Here is a 23,591-nt window from a genome sequence, read left to right as displayed (position 1 = left end):
GCAACATTTCCTTTTTTACAGAATGCATCGCAGTGTAGAAAACAAAGACGTAGTCCCACGTCAAAATTATACCAAGCGATGACAGTTTTTTAATGACTTTCGTGAGTGTTTCGAAATGACAGTAGTGGTATTGACAGAAAAACCGGTTTGCGACTATAATGTTGCCGCCTAGTTCTCATACGCAGATGTTCTTACTTCGCCGTTCACTTTATTCCCACGTCGACGACGGCATGTATGGTTATAAATAACCTTTGGTATGCGTTAAACACATCCTTTAGTGCACAGCCGCTCTATTGCCGAGTTTGCTCTTTTTTGCGAAAATTGTCGGTAACGCTTATTCTTTGATGTGATGTGAAAAGTATGGGTAGAAGTACCCACTCGGAAAATATCCCTGTGGGTATTTACTCACACAGATTTATCGGACAAACCTGAAAAAAATTAAATGTTTTCTATGTTTGAAACTTAAAATTGCCATGCACATTTGCGAGCAATCGCTTTTTAATAGATATCGTTGAGCGAGTTGGAGACTTTTTTCGAGGAGACAAAATTGTTGAGTCTTAACGTTAGTATTTGAAAAATGCACAAAAATTGTCGATTTTTTATGGGTTTACTTTTACACGTACTAACGAAACAACCCATGCAGCATCAATCATATTAACCCATGAGTCAGCAGAAAAAATTTAACTCAAACTCTAACCGTGATGGCAAAAATAGTGAAACTACTTCATTCAGAAGGGCGAGATCAAAGAACGGTGGTCTGCCGCATCAAAAACGGATATCGTGCGACGCCTTTTGGACGCCGGATACACCAGTTTCGGTATCTACAAAATCTTGGCACTATTGGACCAGAATCAAAACATCGAAAGAAAACTCGGTTCCCAACGGCCGACGACCCTGAGTGATAAGAAGCTTCGAAGGATGTTGAAGCTGAAGAGGAAGACCGAGGAAAAAGTGGCTACATCTCTGCTTGCGCTTGGTCGGGAGGTTTGTGCCACCCGCCAAACTGTAAAAATCGCCTGGCGAACGTGGATGGCAACGACTGGCAGGGCACTTCGTATTTTACTTCCTCCACGAGAAACTGAGCTCCGAGGTGAATTTCATTTTACACACCAAGTTTCCCAAGAAGGTGCTGCTGTGTCTGCAGCAATCAACGAGAAGGGGATGTCGAAGCCGCTCTTCTTTCGCTCCGGAATGGACGTGAAAAGGGAAATTTATAGTCAGAAGTGCCTGCCGGAAGTTGCGTCGTTTAGAAATACCATAAGGGCGTTTTCGTCCGTCATGGCGGTTGTTTCGGTTAACTGCCAGAAGGCCACCCGTGAACCTCCCGTGTTCCTTACTACCCACCCTAAAAATAGTGTGACGCCAGCCCTGCTTTCTACAGCCTTTTTTATCACGGCATCCGTCAATGGAACATAAATAAGAGGGGAAAATGTCTCCGGGGGATTTGGGCTGTTACCGAAATGTGCTGTTTTTGTCGTGCTGACACGAACGTCTGTATAAAAAGCAGCTCTTTCTCTCTTCCAAGTTCGCTATTCAGAAGACATCCTTCAAATAATGTCGAATCGACACACGAAGTACATTTATCGTTTCCTCTTGTGATGCTCTGTCGTCAATACGTTCTCAATGTGGTTACCCAACTGCCAGCGCAGCTAGGTATCCCGAACAAACAGCAACAGAAAAAGCATTCTGAAAAGACAGTAAAAAAAGGCTGCACTCTTAAGAAGCCTGCCCATGACCACCAGCTAGTCAAAGCGGACTCTTTAATCTTGCGGCTACGAAGCTCCTCCCTAAGTTTTTAGAACAATATCATTGACCGATAAGCGCGAAAAAATGCCCATGAGGAAAAAAATGAAATATTATGGCATTTTAGCCTGAGAGTATTGGTGCCCTCAGCCACCTCGGAAGTGCGTTAAGTCTTCAGTCGAAGATTTCAAATGTAAAATGTAAAAAGAGGCGAACTTTGTTAGACGGAGTGATCGTTACTCTCGATTTACTGGGGTTAGTAAGGCATTGTCATTTTCTGGTTGGGAAACATAACTCAAACTGTTGAAAATTGAAAATCAGTGCTATAAAAAGGCAGAGTATTGCAGAAGCAACACGTGAAGTTTTGTGTAAAAATATGAAAGATTTTTTTTTGTAAGCAAAAAATTAAGACAATATAAAAGCACAATAGTAAAATTGAAGAGATTGACATCGCAAATAAATGGAAAACATTCATAAAGATGAAAAACTAAAAGCGGATACAAAGTACGAATGAACGAAATGACCGAGCATTTGGATAGGGTAGACATCGAAACACATCGTCAATATTGTAGTTATGTTTATCACAAACAACAAATCTTCTATGCAGTTAGATACACTATCTAGTTGATAATGAACTGCTATTATTTTGTTTTGTAATAACTGTTACATAAAAACGCCATAATGTTATTAAAAACATGATCAAATTCCAAGCTTTCCAATTCACTGGGGCAAAACGGTCCAGATGGTGTTTGATTTAGATTAATTAGTTTGTTCGATCATGTGATCCGAACCCATCATCACTGAAGTCAATTCTCTTTTTCTCTCTATCTCTCTCTCATTTATTAATTGCTCGATCGTGGCGCCGATGTTAGATCGTGATCGTCGCCACCAGTTCAGTTGGTAAGCGACATCCGATAAAGAAAGGTTAGCCCTGCCATAGCTCCGTGAATAAAATTAAGTGGTCCAAATATAATGCTCAGTTTATTATAAAAATAAAGTTCTTTCTTGTGAAAAAAATCCACGATGGTTTTTGATTGCTGAGAAGACTTCTGCGTGGCAAATTTAATGGTTCTGGGATCAAGAATAGCCACCAACCAACGACGGTGAACCTCGACCTGCCCCAACATTCAGTATAATATGCCCCATGCAATAGCTTCATATACCTCTACTACAGCTCAGCACGGGAAGCGAAACAGCACTTGAAGTCTCAGAAATAAACGCTAAAGCAATGAACATATAGCCCGACTACAGGTGGGGAATACCGCCCGGAGCTGTAGTGTAGCAAAAAGTATCAAATATTTAGGCAAATTATACAGTTTTTACCGTTTCTTTACTTGATACAGCTGTTAAACAGTTCACTTGAGATATATAAGCGCAATTGGCAGACAAACTGGCAAACTTATACACTAGTAAAAGAAGCCTTACGGAAACGCTGCAAAAAATTAGATCTGAAGCATCTCAAATCAAAATCTATTTTTGATTATTTTTTTTTGTTGCTAGTGACAATTACAAAACTTGCACAGAAGGTTGGTCCTATGAACCGTTACGGATTCCCAATAGTCTCATATCTTACTTTTTGCATGTTTCTGAATAAATGGACTAGGGCGTTCTGCCCCGGGGGGCGTTAGACACAGGCTTACCCTACGTTCAACGACATTCGGTAGAGTTTGCACCAGTCAGTGAACGCTTCCAAATGCAGTTGCAGAAACAATGTGTCCTTTAGTTGTTTTACCGTGTGATACAACATCAAGTCGTTGGCATAGGATAGTTTAGAGCACGTTAGAATAACGTATACATCGTTTATGTACAGCAAGAACAGAAAAGGTCCACGATGATTTCCCTGAGGAACACAGGACCAAACGGGAAAGGGTGAAAAAATGTGGTCACAGATTTTGACGGACATATTTCTGCCAGTTTAATACGATTCGAGCTAGACAAGCAAATTACCATTTATGTCAAATTTGACTATAGTAATCTTATGGCTAATTTTATTAAACGCCGCGAATAAATAGGTGTAAATAGAATCGACTTGTTGGCCATTTTCTAACTATCGAATTACTCACGATGTGAAGCAGGTTAAGTTAGTCATTGTCGAACGTTAAGACATAAAACCGTACTGATCCAAACGAAGCATTGTCGGCTCAGACAGCTTAGAGGTAGCACTCAACGCACGGTGGGGCGACTCCATACAAAGGCTGGCCAAGCAAAAAAAGTGTCGATAAATGCGACACAAACTTGGTATTTACATAATTTTGGGGCGCTGAACACGAATTTAGCATCAATTTTTTGTTTGGGGCCGTCCATAAAATACGAAATCCAATTTTTAATATTTTTTGCCACTTTTCTCCTTTTTTATTAAATTATATAATCTTTTAACACAAGTAATGCCACCGGGCGTCCTCCTCATTAAAAAAATACGTTATTTATGGACGACCCTTCAAACTAAATTTTTTTTTCCTAAATATATATATATTTTTTAATAAACTAAAACAACATAAGTAATACAAACTAATTACAAATTGAAAAAGTCATCATCATCATCATCTTCCGGTGTGATCGCTTAAATCTTGTGTTGAATTGTTTCCAGAAAATTTGAAGTTCATTATACTTATCAGCAGGAAAAATGTCTTTTGCTGCAATTTTTATTTCTTGTAGTGATTTTCGGTTGAATGTACTCTTTAAATACATGTATAAAACCATGAATTAACAACTTACTAGACATTGAATTAGGTGGTGCCGCTGAAGTTGAAGGCTCCATAATGAAATTCAACGAATTTATGAATTTGAAAACCAAGACACTGGAATAACACAACGTTCTAAATGAATAAAAAAAGATGCGGAGGGCGACGACTGTTCTTTGTTTTTTTTTCTCATAAAGCAAAATGTGTGCTTTACTTTTGTATGCAAACGAGTGCATAGCAAAAGCAATCTTCAAACGGGCTATTGTTAGCCGCAGTTTGATGTTATGAATTTGCTGCTAGTATTTGACACTCTAATCAGTTTAGCGAATGTCATGATCATAAATTGAAAAGGGCTGAATGTTTTTAATGTTGTTCTAAATTTGCAGAAAGTGATAAAGTTTAACATAAGCAAAATTTCATAAAGATTTTTTTACTGTTTTTTTGTTTAACACTTGTGGTCCCCGTGGCTCTGTGGTCGGCTAGCTCTCCCACACGGTTGTGATATCGGGTTCGATTCCCGATCAAGTCGAGGATCTTTTCGAACCGGAAATTTGCTCGACTCAGCACTGGGGCACGGTGTATCGTCGTACTTATCCTATACATACAAAATGTGCCAAAAACAATATCGATAACGAATTCTCTCAACTAATTTAGTTGATCGAGACCGCTATTAGCCCCAAGGCTAAGCGTGCGTTATTGTTTTGTTTTACACTTATTTTAAAACTTTTCATTGATAAAATTTGTGATTTTTGCCCAAATTTATATTTTATCCTTACGGATTGAGTACGATATCATAAATTTTCATTAACGGGGCATCATGGTTATGATTAAAATTAATCCTGGATGAAATTACAACTTTTAAAATAAAAACTAAAAAAATCTGCTATCGCTTTTTTCACTAAAGTGACAATTTGCGCAGTTTAGCGCTACAGCGGACAGTATGCATTTGAAAGCTTACGTTTTAACGTAAATTTTGAATGTAGTCACAACCGTGGCAAACCGCGGTAACTAAACTTTCAAGCTACTTTTCTAAAAAAATTACGTTTTTTTTAAATTTTTATTAGTGTCAGGCCTACTGTAACGAAATTTTACAATATCTAATGAAAAGGGTTTGTTTTGCACAATATTTACAACAACTTTTCCTTTGACTTCAAAAAAATCCAAGCTATCATTGAAGCTACAGAGCGTTTCAAAGTAATGTACATTTTTTCAAAAAAATACAAAAAACGTCAGTTCGCCAAGCTTTGAATAGTCATAAAAAATTCAGATTTCATTATATTGCGCCTAAATTTTGGATTTAGACACTTGAATGTTATAGCAATAAAGGAAAAATATTATGAAATAGCTAACGAAAAAAAAATTTGTTTTGGCTGATGGCCAGCGATTCCCCACTATGCAACGCGGCGATACTGCAATAATTCGAGACGAATCGCTTACAGCCATTTTTGAAGACCAGAAACATATACGAGTCCTTCCAGGAAGTAGGGATTAGGGATTAGAGAACTCTGTACGCAATACTGTGCGAATCAGATGTCATCAGTCGTGGAATCGATACCCAGAGGCCTGAATAGCGTTATTTTTTATCGATACAAATGACGTCAATATCAAGCTGGATCGATACATTCACCCCGATATTTTTTCGATACCCAAGCGAAACTATAAAATCGGAACATATTGTTGATTTCGGCAAGTTTCCTCGCGGAAAATCCTTGTAGAAGTGCGTAGTTACGTCAAATCACGTTAATGTCTTCTCTAAAAGTGTAGAATTAAGATTTGCGCAAGTTTTGTAGAAGACATCAATATTATCGGATACTCTCGCACACTTCTATGGCGATTTTCATGCCTCTTGCGAGATAAATTCTCTTGCAATCGACAATGTTGTCTATAATTTTCTAGTGAATTTCGTAGTATACATCCCGATATATATTGAAAACGCAACATCACAACTCAAAAAAACAATTTATTGTGGTTACGGTTATTGTGGTTTAAATGCATTTCGGCCTGTTTTTATTGTAAAAATTGCAATATTGTAACGAATGCTGATCCTCATGTAAACAAAAAATGTTTTATTTTAATGTTGCGCAACTATGAGGCGAGTTGTGTTTTAAACTGTGTGGTTTGTTTAGCATCACATTGGCAGATTTCTATAACTCTATCTCGCGATTCCGACAACCTAGATAGTTGTAATCTTCAGCAAAGTTGTTCAGAAGCTCGAGAGCTAGTTGTCAGCGGACAATCTGGCTCGGAATTCTTTCGGCGCTAGTGTAATTTTGACTAATTTGAATTTTTCCGTACTATGCATTGGTTTGTGTGTGTGTGTGTTCAGGCTAACCTTCTTTAGAAGCTTCTATTTGAGCGGGATACAATATGTATCTTAGATGGCGGGCTCTTCGGGGGCTGAACATTGATTCTGATCACTATCTTGTGGTAGGCAAGATACGTGCCCGTTTGTCCAACGTATTTAAATCAAGGACGAAGAGGAAGATACGTCTGAACATCTACAAGAACCACAAAGCCGCTAGAAATGAGTTTTTCGAAGTCGGGAGGGAGCAGCTGTATAGTGCAATAGTTTAACCAGATTATCCCGAGGGTTGTAGTCTGAGGCAAAATTTCCTACGGACTGATTTGAAGAACTCATATCCCCTTATAGAAGGGACACAAACTCAACTGTAGCAACTACCGAGGCCCAACCCTCTTCATATCCACATATGAAAGTCTCTCCCGCATTCTATTCCATAGACTGAGGCCGTTACAGGTAGCCTTTCGAACCTGCTTGGGTTTCTCAGATTTTCGAACCGAACAATCTAAAACGGACCAGATGTTCACCATGAGACTGAGTCTCGACAAGTTCCAAGAACATAACTTGTAAGTACATCATCTGTTTATAGATTTCGAAGCGGCGTACGACTTAGTGAAACACAACGAGCTTTGGCGAATAATGCTAGAACATGGTTTCCCAACAAAACTGATTAAGCTGAGTCGTGCTATTCTTGATGGTTTCACATCACGTGTCAGGACAGCGGGTGAAATTTTAGATGCGTTTGTGACGTTGCATGGTCTAAAGTAATTGGACTCTCGAACAAAGTCTTGGAAGATGCTGTACGAAGGGCAGATGTGTAGAGGAGCAGCACCATCATCACGATGTCTCTTATGCTTCTAAGTTTTGCGGATGGTGTCATACGTAGAGCTGTGGAAGAAGCCTATTACGTCTCACTCACTTGGCTCTTAGAACGAAAGCTACGGAAATTAGACTCACCAAAAACACTGCCAAAACGAAGCACACGGTGGCTGGCAGTGAACGTGATAGCCCTGCCCCTATGGGCTTTAGTGCTGCGGTGGCGATGAATTGGGATACTTTCGAAGTTGTGGATAAATTTGGATATACCGTAAAATTTGATAACGAATTGAGCTACAATGTAAAGAGACGGATTATGGCAGCGAATAGAACTTATTTTGGATTCCGCAGCCAGCTTGGGTTCCTCAGGCTACAGATCCGCGCAAAATTTGCGCTCTACAGGACGCTGATACTCCCGGTGGTACTCTACGGCCATGAATCGTGGCGAGCGTAGAATATTGCGATCAATACTCGGTGGCAAACAAGAAAATAAAGTGTGACGTAATGGGCGACGGAAGAAGAGCAGCTTTAGACCGCCATAAAAGTAATATAACTACAACATGTAAATAGCATGACTCTGTGCTAGTGTTCAGGCTGGTCCGAAGTGATTTAGAGATTTTGAGACCATGGATATTGGCATTCTTAATCATTCACCAATACTCACGAAGTCAAAAATATTATTTAATTGACATTACCACCATCAGTGGCACCGGCCGAAGACCGCACGTTTCTAGGAAGTAGGAATTGCGTGATAAGATATGGTTAAAATACGAAAAACGTAGCGACATGATCCTGCCCTAAGCTCTTCATAAACCAAAAGCAGCTAACCTTCAGAACAACTTTGCTGAAGACCGCAAAATAAATTTAGGTCGAAATATGAAAAATTATGTGCACTAGGTCTGGTAGCGTTTTATTTTCGTACCTCAACCTTTGGTCTAGTTCTGTCACGAAAACTATTAGATGCGTAGTTTTGCCCCTCATTACTCAATATATTTTATCAATAGCATAATAAAAAATCATATCTTTACATTTGTTTTTTTTTTCTTTAAATCGTTCAAATAAGCCTTCTCCGCTGTTTGACATTTATTTCTTAAAATTCTAAATTTTTAAATTTGTATCAAATATTTAATAATTAAATTAAAAAACAAAAATAATACTTCCACTTTTCATCAAGTTTTGACTGGTGAAGGCAAAAAAAAAAAACAAATTATTTCCAAAAACGCCTTTTGAGAAAAGCAGTAAATAAAAAAATGTCTAAAATGTCTAAACAATTTCATTTCTCCTAAGCAAAGTTCATCACACGAATAAGTATAATTAGTTCAACTGCATCGAATGATTGCTTCTCAATCGACACAAGCGTAGAATAAATTTGAATATAATTCTTTGGCATACTGAAAGTGCAGCTCGTTATAATTTATCAATTCATCAATAATAGCCAACGTGTTGAATTACAGTCTGCCTAATTTTACTGAAATTCAGCGCGCCAATTTCTAATCCGCAAGCTGCATTCTTTCAACATTCCAAAAATAGAACCGTTTATCAATTGAACATCGAATTATCTATTCAGTCCGAAACGATTGTTATGAAACAACACCACCTTTCATTCTATAGCTGAAAATAATCGCCTGTAAAGCACGTTTGTTAGCGGCCAAAATTCCGCTGACGGCGGCGGACATAAAACCTGCACGTTCGTCCATCGCACCCCCGGTTTAGTATGCCGATTAGTTGCACCTGCAAAAAACCACCCCACAGTTGAATTTTTCGCTAAATCAATGCTGGGCGGGCGGTGATGGGTGCGGTTTGTTTTCTCCGAACCCATATAATAATATTAAAATTGAATTTATCATTTATTCGTAAACGGCGTCCGTTCGGTCGGTCGAGAACATCGACGCTGTTTGGGTGGGAGATTCGCGGCCGTTTGTTTCCGTTTTGTGCTGATGGAAATATGCCCATGTTTGGCAGCTCTGAGTTTGCATTAATGCCAAGCAAAATCGTGTTTTCCAAGTACTGAGTTATCGCTGAAAGCTTTGGGATGGATTCACGCGACAGAGATTTCTCCGAGGGGATTACGAATTGATGATAGTGAACGAAAAGTATATAGAATTATTTTTGACTGATCGTCAAGAACAAGCCCAATATTAAAGCACAAATCAAATCGATTCTATGTCCTAAAAATAAACAATAATCAGCTTACCTGGAACTGGCACCGGAAGGAGAACTCTCGCTGACCGATGATCGCATTGTGGCAGCCCTGCACCAGTACACGTGCCCAAGCCGCCATGTCGCGGTTGGTCTCCGCACGTAACCAGTGACTCACGACGCCCCGGGTCGTGCCGCAGCGGACACAGAACACGCTTGACTGGGAACTCTGTTGAGCAGAAGAGAGAGTAAGCTGCAGGCGAAAGGAGTCATGATAGGAAAGCGGCGTGGGAAAGATTGAGTCAGTCTATTTTCCTAGAAGGTGTTGCGTTGGGAAGCGTTACTTACCGAATTTGAACCAACGGTGGAAGTGTTGCCAGCTCCTGCCAATCGAGTCGTCACTAAGGGGCAGCTTTCGAACGGTCGGCTCCAGGCTTCCACTGACCAGGGGGCGCTTTCATATAATCTGTAATTGACAAAAAATAGATAAAATTAGTTAAACAAACAATTGACTCATAGATGAAAAATTCGGAAAAATTCCCCGATTTGTTCACACTCCTGCAAAAACTCTCAGTCACCGACAGACTGTGGGAGGCTCTACAGATTCGGAAACCGGTAAACATGTTCTGGCATTAAACAGACGCAATTGTCCTTGTTTGCACCGGAGACTGTATAATCAAATATGCAAATATGTTCACACCACAGTGTGCTCTCTGTCTGCTGTTCGCCCTCCTAGGGTTGAATGGGCGAGAATCGGGAATCCTTAAGATGCCGGTAGAAGGTGCTACCCGGATCCGGAAAACGGCACCCGAACGACACTGGTTTTCTCCGACCGGAACGGATTCTGTCACTGTTTGCCCCCGCACCGGGTCAAACCGGTGCTAAGAATTTCCTAACTCGGAGAATCCTTCTCTTCCGTTCCGTTGGGGTGATTGCGGGATGAGTGGCAATTGAAACCCACCAAATCACGGCGGTGTGGTTTGCTGTCACGTTTCGGAAATGTAAAAGACCGTAGTAGAAAGACATTGCTACAGTCGTTATGTTTTATTTCTTCGTCTTAATCGGTTGCACTGGTTGCGGTTTTATGAGCAAAAATCTCGAAACTTATCGTGAATTGACGTTGCAGTTCAATATCTAATAATTTACCTTAGTTCAACGAGTTGAGTATTTCAAAAGTCCATGATAACAATCCAAAAAAGAGGGGAAATTCAAAGGAAAAAATTCAAGCCCACATAAGTTGGTAGCCAAAAGTTGAAAGTTGAAAGTCAACAATCAAAAGCCAAATTTCCAAAGTTGGCAATTGTGAGGGTCGAATGTCAAACTTAAAAACTGACAGGAAAAAATAAATATCCAAACGTCTAAAATCAATAGATATAAGCCAAAAGTCAAATGTTAACAGTCAAATGTCGAAATGTCTAAAGTCGTAAGTATTAGGCCTAAGTGGCCTTTCAATAATTACGTGAGCATATTTTTTCATTTTTTCAAGCCCCCCTCCCCCATCGTAAGATTTTTGAAACCCTCCTCCCCCTAGTAAGATTTTACTACCAGCATACATAGATTTTTATCCATCGGCATACTACATCACAACCTCCCACCAGACGACTCCAACCACCAACACATGGGCGGGGATGGGACCAATATGCCCAGAGCTCCTACATAAGCCATCTGCTGTGAGAAGCAGGCTTTTTTTCAAGTAATGATTGGAAAGAAGCAAACAAAACATAATGTTTCAGAATAAGAGGTAAAAACAAAACAGTAACATTTTGAAATAAATGAAGATTAGTATGAACATTACTCATCATTTACGGTTAACTCATTCTTCGCCCACACATGCGCTGGATGGATCTCAGCATCATTCAAACCTTCAGGAAACTCAGTTACCTCAGTTGTCTCTCCTGCATCAACATCCATTGCATTAATCCACTCCCCGTCTTGATCTTCCGAAGCATCCTGAAGCAAACACAGTATTTCGTTTGCTCTTCTGCCCTTAATTCGAGTTAATCGTCATTCGTAATTTTCCTTTTATGAACTCCTAGGTACCATTCTTTGTGCAATTCCAGCTGATTCTGGTCAATCGCAATCAAATATGTTATGGGGCCATCCACATACCACGTGGACATATTTAAAAAAAATCCAGCTAAAAATCGATAGCCAAAACACTAGAAAAAGGAAAAGCACAAAAAAATAAACAAAAGTCATAATTCAAGCAGTAAAGACAAAAATAACTTTAAAATAGTTGAAAAGTGAGAAGAATGCAATTATATGAAGAGGTTTGAATTAAAATTACTGAATTTAAACACGCAAAAAGGAAAATGAAGTCAAAGAAAAAATTAAAAAAAAGTAAAATGCCAAAAGAATTCAAAAAAAAATTATGCAAACAAAATATGAATAAGTAAAATAATTGAGAGTTGACTGAGTATAGAATGCGCTAAAATGAAAAAGCTTTAAAAGTCTATGAAATTTTTTTGTGAAAAAAAAATCCAGAATGAATTGAAGGAAGAGTAGTGTATGGTATACATAAAAAAAGAAAAGAAAAAAATTAACTATAAAAAAAAACAAAACTGAAAAACATTAGACGTTATCAAAGTTAAATCGGAGTGGGTAAACACTAGATATGGCTTTTTTTTGTTAGGGAATTAGGATTACGTTGTCCATTGATGTGAACTTTTGTAATATGGCTTAAAAACTCAAACAATAAAAATAAGGCAAAGTAGATAACAGAGTCAAATTAAGAATGTAAAACAAATCTCAAGAATGACAAAATCTAGAAAGAAGTCAGAATTGTGCAAAATCACAACCAAAAAAATGAGAGAAGTAAAATAATTAACCAAATGAAAAAAAGGTAAAAACAAAAAAGTAAAAAATGTTACCAAGGTTTCAAAATTCATAAATGACAAATAAATCATAAAATTTAATTATAGCCAATAACTTAAAACTAAATTAAACAAGTTTGAAAGTAATAAAAGTCAGTAACACAAACATGAAAATAAAATGATTATTAAAAAAAGCAGTGAAAAAGTCCTAAATGTGAAAAAAACATGAAGATCAAAAATATTGAAAATTCAAATGTTAAGTGCAAAACAAAAATCCAGACATCAAGTGTAAGAAGTAAAACAGTTAACCAGATGAAAAATTATCAAAGCAATAGATGCAGCAAAAATGCGCTAAAAGCGTACAGGAAACAAAAATCAGGTTCAAACAGTAAATTAAAATCACAGGTAAAAAATTGATATGGTTTAAAGATATAAGCTATGAAAATAATTTATAATAAATAACGAGGACAAATAAAGATTTTAAAGGAATCTTAAGAGTTTCAACATCTAGAAAAAAAAATACAAGAAAGTAAATTAGGTAAAAAAATCAACTAGGTAGATGAAAAAATTACAAAAACTAAAGAAACAAAAATGTAAAAATGTTCACAAAAATCATAGAATGTGTCAAATGAGTCATGAAACCCGACAAGGTAGAAAACAATATTATACTAAACATTCAAAATGTTCAATCAATTTAAGCCAAAAACTAGCAAGTCAATATGTGTTCAGAAAGTCAATTGAATATAACAGAAAAAATAAATTTGAAGATGTAAAAAAATCAAGACATTACGAAACATCAGAAAGTCAAATTCGAAAAATTATAGACAATAAAAAAGTCTGAACAGTTAAAATGTAACAGGAATAAAAAAAACTAGTACGAAATAGTTAAGATAAATAAAGCTCAGAACTAAAAATTCAAAATTGAAACTAAAAAATCAACTCCAAAGTCAAATATAAACACTACAAAAGTGAAATAGAAGTCAAATCAAAGAGCAACATATGTAAGTACTGGAAAAGTCGAATAAAAACCAAAAAGAAAAAGATCTAAACTTTTGAGAATTAATGATGTAAAAATCACACATTCCTAAATATCACAGTGCATATTTAGTTTAAAAGAAGAAATGAAAAAATTGTAAACGTCAAGTAAAAGCCAAAATGTCAACGCAGTCAAACAATCAAAAAAGTTTAAAAGGCAAAACGAACCAGAAATTAAAAAAAATTGTTACATTCTATTAAAATATTGGGAAAAATCGAATAGTTAAGAATGTTAAATAACGAACATGTGAAAACAAAAATCTCAGAAGAACTTTGTTCATTAAGCAGACAGTATGTGCAGCAGGGTTGTGGTCCCCGTGGTTCTGTGGTTAGCGATGTCGGTCGGCTAGCTCTCCCACACGGTTTCGATATCGGGTTCGATTCCCGATCGAATCGAGGATCTTTTCGAGCTGGAAATTTTCTCGACTCAGCACTGGGGCACGGTGTATCGTTGTACTTATCCTACACATACAAAATGTGCCAAAAACAATATCGATAACGAATTCTCTCAATTAATCTGGTTGAACGAGACCGCTATTAGCCCCAAGGCTAAGCGTGCGATATTGTTTATGTGCAGAAGGGAAAGCGAAAAATAAGCGAACTGGAAAATTTAGCCCTACGGAGCCCCTTCCGTTGTTGTGTCGCACTTGCAAGCACGACTCAGACTGTCTTTGGTCTCGACCACACAGGTCTATAAGAGTTATCATCATCAGCTGACTCTTCTGTGTGTGATGAGACATTCCTTTCAGTCTATAAATAATGCTTGCACAGCAGTGTGTTTTGTAGGGATGAGAAATAGAATAAGTCGGCAGTGGAATGTGATACGATACAGATTATGGAACAGTACCACCGTCCCCCGTAGTTTAATTGGTCAAAACACCATGCCGGAGACAGGGAGATTGTGGGTTCAAGTCCCGTCGGGATGCGGTATATTTTTCCAAATCTGTATCATATTTCCAGTTCGCTTATTTTTCGCTTTCCCTACTGCATATTAGGGTGGGACAAAAAATAAAGTCTAGCTACCATGCACTTTTCGTGTTCCATATGGATCCTATAACAACCGTGTAATTTTTAAGATCGATCGGTTGAGCTATATTTTTGCGCCCGATTTTTAAAGTTTCCATACGATTTTATACGGGAAAATCAACTTTTCCAAAACTTATTCTCTAGAGATGTCCAGTTGCTTCCTAAAAATATATTGATACATGATATTTGTAGGAAATTTTCCTGGAAAAAACTCTCCTGAAAACTGTAAGGCGCTGCGATGCTTTTAGAAAAAGTTATTCACCCCAAACTGATTGAATGTCTGACGAACGACTCACTATTGAATTCTACTAGCAATACTGCTGCAGCATGCCAACTGGACATCTCTAAAGAATAAGTTCAGAAAAAGAAGATTTTCCCGTATAACATTGCAAGAAAACTTTAAAAATCGGGCGCAAAAATATAGTTTAACCGATCGATCTGAAAAGTCACATGGTTGTTATAGGACCCATAAGGAACACGAAAAGTGCATAAAAGCAAAAAAATAACTCCATCGCTTTTTTCCCATATAACCGTGTCCCAGTCTACTGCACATACTGGCTGCTTAATGAACTTGTGTGTTAGCGGGTAAAAGCCGTTGTTAAAAGTAAAAATTAAATTCGAAAAAACTAAAAAGAAAGTCTAAATAAAATTAAAAAACCTAAATAAATCCACCTAGCGGTCAGACCCAGCCTTTCTCATTCAAACTTTTATTTGTTAAAATAGATTTACATGAACGCTTCAATCTAATAAATGTATATTCACTCTTTAGGTTCTGAAATATTGATGTTGTAATCTTATACATATAAATATGCAGTCCGGTCTGTCTGTCTGTCTGATCCATATAGGCTCGAAAACTACCGAACCGATCGACGTGAATATTTGTATGTAGGGATTTTTGATGCCGATAAAGGTTCCTATGATAGTTTGAGACCCCTCCCTCTTCTGGAAAGGAGGGGTCCCATACAAATGAAACATAAATTTCTGTACAACTCAAGAGCAAACCAAGCAAATGAAACCGAATTTGGCATGTGGATGTTTTAAGGGGTAATAAAAATGTCCATAATAGTTGGACGCCCCTCTCTTTTCTGGAAGGGAGGGGTTTCATACAAATGATACACAAATTTCTGCACATCTTAAGAACTAATCAACTAAATGGAACCAAATTTGGCAGGTAAATGTTTTTAGTAGTAAAAAATATGTCCATAATATTTTGACATCCCTCCTTCTTTTGAAAGGAAGGGGTGCCATACAAATGAAACACAAATTTCTGCACATCTCGAGAACTAACCCAGTAAATGGAACCAAATTTGGCATGTGAATGATTTTAGGGGTAACAAATTTGTTCCATAATCGACCTCAGGCAACATTTTGGATTGTAAGATGGCAATTTCCGGTTTCTGGAAAACAGCCAAAAATTGCCGATTTCCACCCAATATAATAATATCCGGATCTAGAATGATACACAGGAGCTAAAATCGATCGAAATTGTCTTCAAATGCCATTATGAAATTCAAAATGGTGACTTCCGGTTTCGAAAAAACAGCGGCAAACGACCAAATACCACCCAATATGGGTATTTCCGAAAAGCCACGAACCGACCTCAGACAAAACTTTGGATGGTAAAATGGCAACTTCCGGTTTCTGGAAAACGGCCTGAAATGGACGATTCCCATAGAATATGAATATCTCCGGAATCAGAAAGATGGACAGAAGCTAAAAATTGATCACAGACACAATCTTGAATTTTAACATGGTGACTTCCGGTGTCTGGCAAATAGCCGGAAATGACCAAATACAATTCAATATGAATGTTTTCGGAACCAGTATTACGCCCAGATGACAGAAATTGATTTCACAAGCAAAATGACGATTTTCAGTTTCTAAAAAACAGCCCAAAGTGACCAAATACCACCCAATATGAGAATCTCCGGAGCCAGAATGTTGCAAGAAGCTAAAAATTGACCTCAGACACCATTATCAATTGTAGGATGGCAACTTCTGGTTTCTGGAAAACAGCCAAAGATGGCCGATTCCCGTCTAACATGAGTATCTTCGGATCTAGAATGATACACAGCTGCTGAAATCGACCAAAGACCCCATTTTGGATTCTAGGTTAACGACTTCCGGTTCCTGGGAAACAGCCGGAAATGATCGAAATACACCCAATATGGGTGTTTCTTCAACCAGAATGACGCTCAGAGGCCAGAAATTATCTTAAATACCATTTTGAAATCCAAGATGGCGACTACTATGGTGGCAGCTAGACTTATTATTTGACACTAGTTTTGTGGAAATTGGTTCAACCATCTCTGAGAAAAGTGAGTGAGTCCAAGTAGTCTTCGGAATATGTTCCTTTTCATAGCTGGATTTCACGTTTTTTAACATAACAGGAAAAGTAACAGTACGATTGCAAAACAAATCAATAGGGTCTTATGGGGCAACTAGACCTTCCATCCCTAGTAACAATATTGGTTTTATCAAAGTTTTATAGCGCTTAATACAGCCAAAACAGCGCTATAAAACTTTGATGAAACCAGTTTTGTTACTTGGGATTTGACACCGATTTTATGAAAATCGGTTTAGCCATCTCTGAGAAACATGAGTGAGATTAAACAGTCTTCAAAACACGTGTCCTTTCATAACTTTTGAACGACAACTTAATCTTCACAAAATTCAAAAGTTAAGGGTATTTTAGGTAGCGCGTTCATTGTTGTTTTGTTCTAAACGGTTGCGTAGTTTCTGAGATAATGATGTTTCATGATTTTTAAATTTTGATACATAACCTCTAAACTAAAAATCCGATTACAATAAAATTGAATAGGGTCTTAAGGGAAAACAAGACCTTTCATTTGCAATTAATTTCATGAAAATCGGTCCAGCCATCTCTGAGAAAGGTGAGTGAGAATAAAAATCTGCATATACACACACATACAGAAAATGCTCAGTTCGTCGAACTGAGTCGCGTGATATATGCCATTCGGCCCTTCGGAGCACTTTTATACTTTCGGTTTTACCAGTGATTGCAATACCTTTCTAGGAGAAAGGCAAAAAGGAAACCAAACATTTCCAAATGTTGTGACAATTACCAAAATAACTTTGAAAATCCGGTCAAAAGCAACTTTGAAAATCGAGAGCAAAAGTGTCAAAAAAATTGAAAGCAAGCGAAAGTTGAAAAGCAAAAATTACACAAAAGTTGAAATTCAAAGAGTAAAGACATAAAAATCTTCGAAACAGTCGAAAAGTCAGAAGAATGCAATAAGCTGAAAAGGGTAAAATAAAATTACTGAATTTAAACACGCAAAAAGGAAAACCAAGTCAAAGAAAAATTGAGAACAGTGAAATGAAAAAAAAATTGAAGAAAGTCTAAGAATTTAAACAAACAATATATGAAAAGGTAAAAAAAACATCAGGAGTCTACTTAGTTCAGAATGCGATATGATGAAAAAAAAAGTTTTAAAAAGTCTATGAAATTTTTATGTGAAAAACCCTAGAGAAAATTACAGAGTAGTGTATGATATACAATAAAAATCAGAATCAGAGTAGTGCTAAAGCACAAAACAATAAAATAAGTAAAATAATCAACCAAATAAAAAAATACAAAAATAAAAATAAAATCATTTATGACGAATAAATCATAAAAGCCAATAATAGTCAACAACTTAAAACAAAACTCAAACTGACAGTAATATAAGTCAGTAACAAAAAATAAAAAATAAAATGATTTAAAAAAAAAAGCAGTAAAAAACCCGAAAATGAAAAATCATGATGAAAATTGAAATGTTAAGTGTAAAATAAACATCCAAAACGTCAAGCGTAAGAGTCAAACAGTCAACTAGCCCTAGTAACAATATTGGTTTTATCAGTCTAGTCTTATAGCGCTTATAGCGCCTAATAAAGCCAAAACAGCGCTATAAAACTTTTATAAAACCAGTTTTGTTACTTGGGAGATGAAAAAATGAACATGAAAAAATAAAACCTAAAAATAGTAACAATCAGTAAATTTAAATCACATATTTATAAATATATAAACCATAAAAACAAGTCATAATGGATAACTAGGTCAAAAAAAAATTTAAATGAGTCTTTATAGTTTTAAAATTAAAAAAAAAATACCAGAAAGTTTATAAGGTAAAATGAACAACAAGATGAAAACTTTACGGAAACAAAAGAAAACAAAAATGAGAATATTTTTTCAAACATTAAAGAATATGACAAATAAGTCACAAAAACTGACAAGTTAAAAAGTAATATTTTTTGTATTTTGGTAATTAAAAATTCAAAATGTTCAATTAATATAAGCCAGAAACAAAGAAGTCAAAATATGTTAGAAAAGTCAATTAAATATAACATGAAAAAAAAATAGAAAAATTTGAAATAGAAAGTAGAAAAGCAAGTCCAAAATCAAATATGAAGTAGAATATCACGACAAAACTGAAATAGAAGTCTAGTTAAAGAGCAACATAAATATGTAATAGAAAAATCGAATAAAATCCAAAAAGCAAAAGATCCAAATTTTAAAGAATTGGAGAGTAAAAATCGGACATTCTTAAATATCACAGTACATAATTATTTGAAAACAACAAATTAAAAAAAAGGAAAACGTCAAGTAAAAGCCTAATGGTTAACGCAGTCAAACCATCAAAAAAGCCTAAAAGACAAGAAGATGCAGAAAATCAAAGAAATTGTAACATTTTGAAAAACTATAAAAAAAAAATAAGATTGTCAAATGACGAACATGTAAAAACGAAAGTCTCAGAAGATATGAAACGAAGTTCGAATAAAGTTTAAAAAAAAGTAAATGTTAATAAAAGAAAGAAATATCAATAAACCAAAAACTGGAAGAATAGTAAAATAGTAACAGAACAAAAATACCAAAAAGTCAACGAATTTCAGAAGAACAGAGTCTATATCTTCTAAGGTGGAAAACATTAAAATGGTTCACGAAGTTTTAAAACCCAAAAAAGCCAAAAAAGGCAAACTAAAAGTAAAAGCAGTATACTATATAACAAAGATTAAAAAGAAGTTAACTATGAGATATAAAAAGAATTAATGAACGTCGAGTTAAAATCGTAACAAAACAAAAAGGAGTAGAATAAAGTAGAATGATTTCAAAAAAATATTGTTGAACAATTCTTAAGAACATAAAAACATAAAAAGATGAAAACACAAAAGTTACGGGAAAAAAAATTAAAAAGGTAAGAAGAGTAGAATGCTCATAAACTTGAACAAAAGAAATAAATTTAAAAAATTACAAATAAGTCAACAGAATTGAAAGTGACTACACAGAATAAAAGCAAGAATGTCGATAAGGTGAAAACAGCCACAACGGTCTATAAAATTTTCGAATTAAAATGAAAGTAGTTTATGAAACATAATGAAATCTAAAAGAAGAATGAATTCAAAATAAGAGTTATTTAAACATAATAAATCAATCAAGACACGAAACCTAACATATTAGGTTATAAAATATAATTAAAAAAAAAAAACAATGAAACCAAGCCAAAAATTAAGAAATCCTGAGAGTTCATCAAAAGATGACAAATAAACTTTCAGGGCCCGAGTGAGACAACTCTATATGCCAGTCCGTAATATCTCGGCCCAGCAGCGGAGCATATTGCATATGCTGCTTACCTACGGCAATAGAAAACCATCAAATAACGAACCATTCTAGCTTAACATTAACATTAAACATTAATTTGTATTTGTGCCGTGTCAAATAAATATTAGATGAAGAAAAAAAAAGATGACAAATAAGTTTTCTATAAACAAATGACACAGTAAAAAAATGAAAAAAAAAAACTAATGAAACTTGGCCGTAAAAACGAAAACCGAATATCTGCAAAATTAAGAAATACAAAATTCCTGAACCATACAGAACTAGAATATTAAAATCGAATGAAAATTGTGAAAGTTACAAGAGTCTTAATTTGTGGGTACCCGGGTATGTAAGTGTGTGTTTTTTTTGTGGGGCACATAACGGGTAATGTCGGATTATTGTATTTTTATCACTATCAGTAACGTTTTGGTGAGTGGTAGAAAAAAAAATCAATCGGCAAGTTAGTTTAATTTATCGTCATTTACATTGCTATTTGCCTATGACCCGAGATGATTCTAGTTCTTTTGGTATTTTTCACACCCACTATAAGCTAGCAAACAACACATATTACAAATAAACTCACGCTACCAATGTACGTACAACTATCAACTGAAAGAGAACGCGTTAGATCAGGACAGCTGGTAGATAAAGATTAATCCTATTGCTAAAGACTAAATTTCTGCATGCTAGCACTACTACTGAGAATTAAGCAAGCAAAACAACAATAACAAAAACCGAAAAATCAATTTCAAAATCGAATCGTTTGTATGCTTTAGTGCTGGGGAAGAAAGGTAGTGATTGGTTGTTCGGTTTGCTTTAGACAATACATTTTATTTACAAATGTTCTAATAGTGTAACTCAATCAATCGACTGTTTTTATTACAATAGCTAATTGTATTTCAGACGTCTTCGTAGACGAAACTCTTTCATTTGTAGGTTGGAGTTTGCTTGAAACTATAAATTTAGAATTTATTGATTTTAAAGTGTGAAAAAGGTATGATTGCATGTAACTTACAATTTTAGTTCACTTTAGTTTTGTAATAGATTCGAATATGTAAATAATTTCATAAATGTTCAAATAATTTTAAAATTTTTTAAAATCTCAATTAATCCACGCGCTGCTCGCTGCTAAGTTTTAATTCGTCATCTTACTTGTGGTCGTCTTCCTTTTTAACAGGATGTTGGTACAGTCAGATCAGTAAGCAGATGGTAAGCCCGATATGGATTGTCAGATGATAAGGCCGTTTCGGACAGGGACAGTTCGATTTTGTCACTCTTGCCACTATGGGAACAGTTTTTGTTACTAAAATTCAACCGCAGAAGAATTTCTGAATGACTGAAATATAAGTATTTGCTAGATATTCAACGTAGCCCTACTTCAAAAGGTAGCATACGTGAAAAGAGTAAATAAATAAAAAATCTTCAAAGAGTCTCAATACTTTCAACCCTAAGAAGAGTATTAAGAAAAAAATGAATTAGGGAAAAGAGTAGAAAATTAGGCTCTCAAAACGTATACCGTAAGCCGTGGTGAGATTGTGCCATACAAACCCATCTCATGGCGATCACAAGACCAAACTTTCTTGAATGAGTTTCCTGGAATACTTAACTATGAAAGACTAGGCTTCTAATCCGGGAGAGATGGCTGACGAGTCACGGATTGGATGGCACAATCTCACTCCGGCTGACGGTACGTATAAAAAAACAAAATCCATTAGCTTCAAGTTAAAATGATCAAATGTCATAAGCGGCATTCATATATTACGTAACGCTCATAGGGGGAGGGAGGTATCCTTGAGCGTTATGATTTGTTACACAGGGGAGGGGGGAGGTGCGTTCAGCGTTACGTAACGAAAAATCTCTGAACAGACTCTCCAAAAACGAGCATTTTCATCAAGGAAATTCTTCTTCGGCGTTACGTAATTTTCATGGGGGAGTAGGTGTTGGCGTTACGTTTCGTTACATCCCTATGGTGGGGGTCCGAAATTGGGTTTTTGCGTTACGTAATTTATGGATGTCGCCATATGAAATCTAACAGATTAGACATGTCAAACAATCAAAGAGATAACCGCATTGGAAAGTGAAGAAATGAAAGGGGTAGTCAAAAAGGTAAAGTGAAAACATGTCGAATATCGTAAACAACAAGTTGGAAAATACGATTGTGAACTCAAAACAACAACAAATCAATTAACATTGTCTTAGTTTCAGGCAAAATGATAAATTACAGGCAAGATGACAAATGCAAAACAAAATCAATTAAACTGGAAAGTCACCTTTCATTTTGCAAGATATTTACAGAATGGTAATTGAAAATAATTGAATTAACTATTGAATTTAAAACGTTTGCAGCGTAAAAGCGATTTTATTTATAGTCGTCATAAATTCAAGACGGCAATGCAAAATAAATAGAGCTCATGGTAAAGTCTGTCCGAAGCCTCACGCTATTAATTCCACAGCATTCCACAACTTGTTCATCGATGGGTGGTGGGATGTTTGACAAAATAAAAAAGACATCCACCAAAACGTGTCATCAGCATCACTTTGTCATTGCTCTGATAAATCAGGTTGACAGCTTCGGGTTTCCAGCTAGATGCCTGATACGATCAAGCGTGACAAATTATTCTTTACCAAGCTTTACCGTGAAGCCCAGAATCCAATTATATATTATGTATTCATCAGGCAAGTTACTGGATTTATCAGGCATCTTTGCACCCCTGAAGAAAACTGATTCAATTACAAGCAAGGCGAAGACAAACGAGGATTACACGGTTGGTAGTAGTTTTGCTGCAAGAACCTTCCAGCCGATGTCGACCCTTGTCCGAGAGTGTTGAGTTTGCTGGGTAAAATTGTAACCGAAGCTGGCACTCTGCATACTGCTAACAAGAAGGTGGATTGTCGTTCGATTGTTCCGACTGTGTTACATTGCCCCGGTAGGAAATGTGTCTCATGAGCCCACGACCAACGGGCGAGCGGGCGGTCAGCAATAATTAATTCATCGGTTTAATTTGATTTGTAACATTATAACACCGGGTAAAAGCGAGTGCTCTAGCAGGTAAGTCACTATTCCGTAGAGAACACTGCATGCAGGAATGGTGGGCTAATTGATTGCGGTGGATTGACGTCCGATTAAAACCATTGTAGCTCGTGGTCTGTAAGGTCAATCGAAGAGAGCAGTGCTAATCGGGTTAAATACGAGGGGCGTACCTCGCATCGCACTAGGTTCTAAATAACCTAAACGCTTATGCATTAAACCCCAACCGAAAGTCAAAGACCGCCTTCCGATCCAATTAAAATCCACCCGAGAAGAGCGCTCCAAACTATCTTCGATGCACGGTTGGGAAGAACATCCGTAAGCCACGTGTATTAATGTGTAATTTACCTACAATGTTGCTGCTGGGTTTGGCAAAGTTTTGCATTGTTTGTTGGTTGCACTACAGCAGTCAGAG

At 36.4% G+C, this 23,591-nt stretch overlaps 1 protein-coding gene across 2 annotated transcripts in view; it reads right to left on the bottom strand.

Moving 5' to 3' along the window:
• The window catches only part of LOC129720674 (beta-1-syntrophin), a 507,412-nt gene that overhangs the window by 5,466 nt on the left and 478,355 nt on the right, over window positions 1-23,591 (bottom strand). Inside the window, exons 8-9 of one of the 2 annotated variants that reach the window (XM_055672212.1) lie at window positions 10,027-10,144; window positions 9,734-9,931 (exon numbers count right to left, since the gene is read on the bottom strand). In XM_055672212.1, the coding sequence (XP_055528187.1) occupies window positions 9,734-9,931; window positions 10,027-10,144 (316 nt within the window). The remainder of the gene's footprint in view (window positions 1-9,733; window positions 9,932-10,026; window positions 10,145-23,591) is intronic. The other variant, XM_055672213.1, reaches the window with a different exon arrangement.

This window comes from Wyeomyia smithii, chromosome 2 (assembly GCF_029784165.1).
Source record: "Wyeomyia smithii strain HCP4-BCI-WySm-NY-G18 chromosome 2, ASM2978416v1, whole genome shotgun sequence".
NCBI lineage: Eukaryota > Metazoa > Arthropoda > Insecta > Diptera > Culicidae > Wyeomyia > Wyeomyia smithii.
This window is presented reverse-complemented; position numbering and strand designations above follow the sequence as displayed.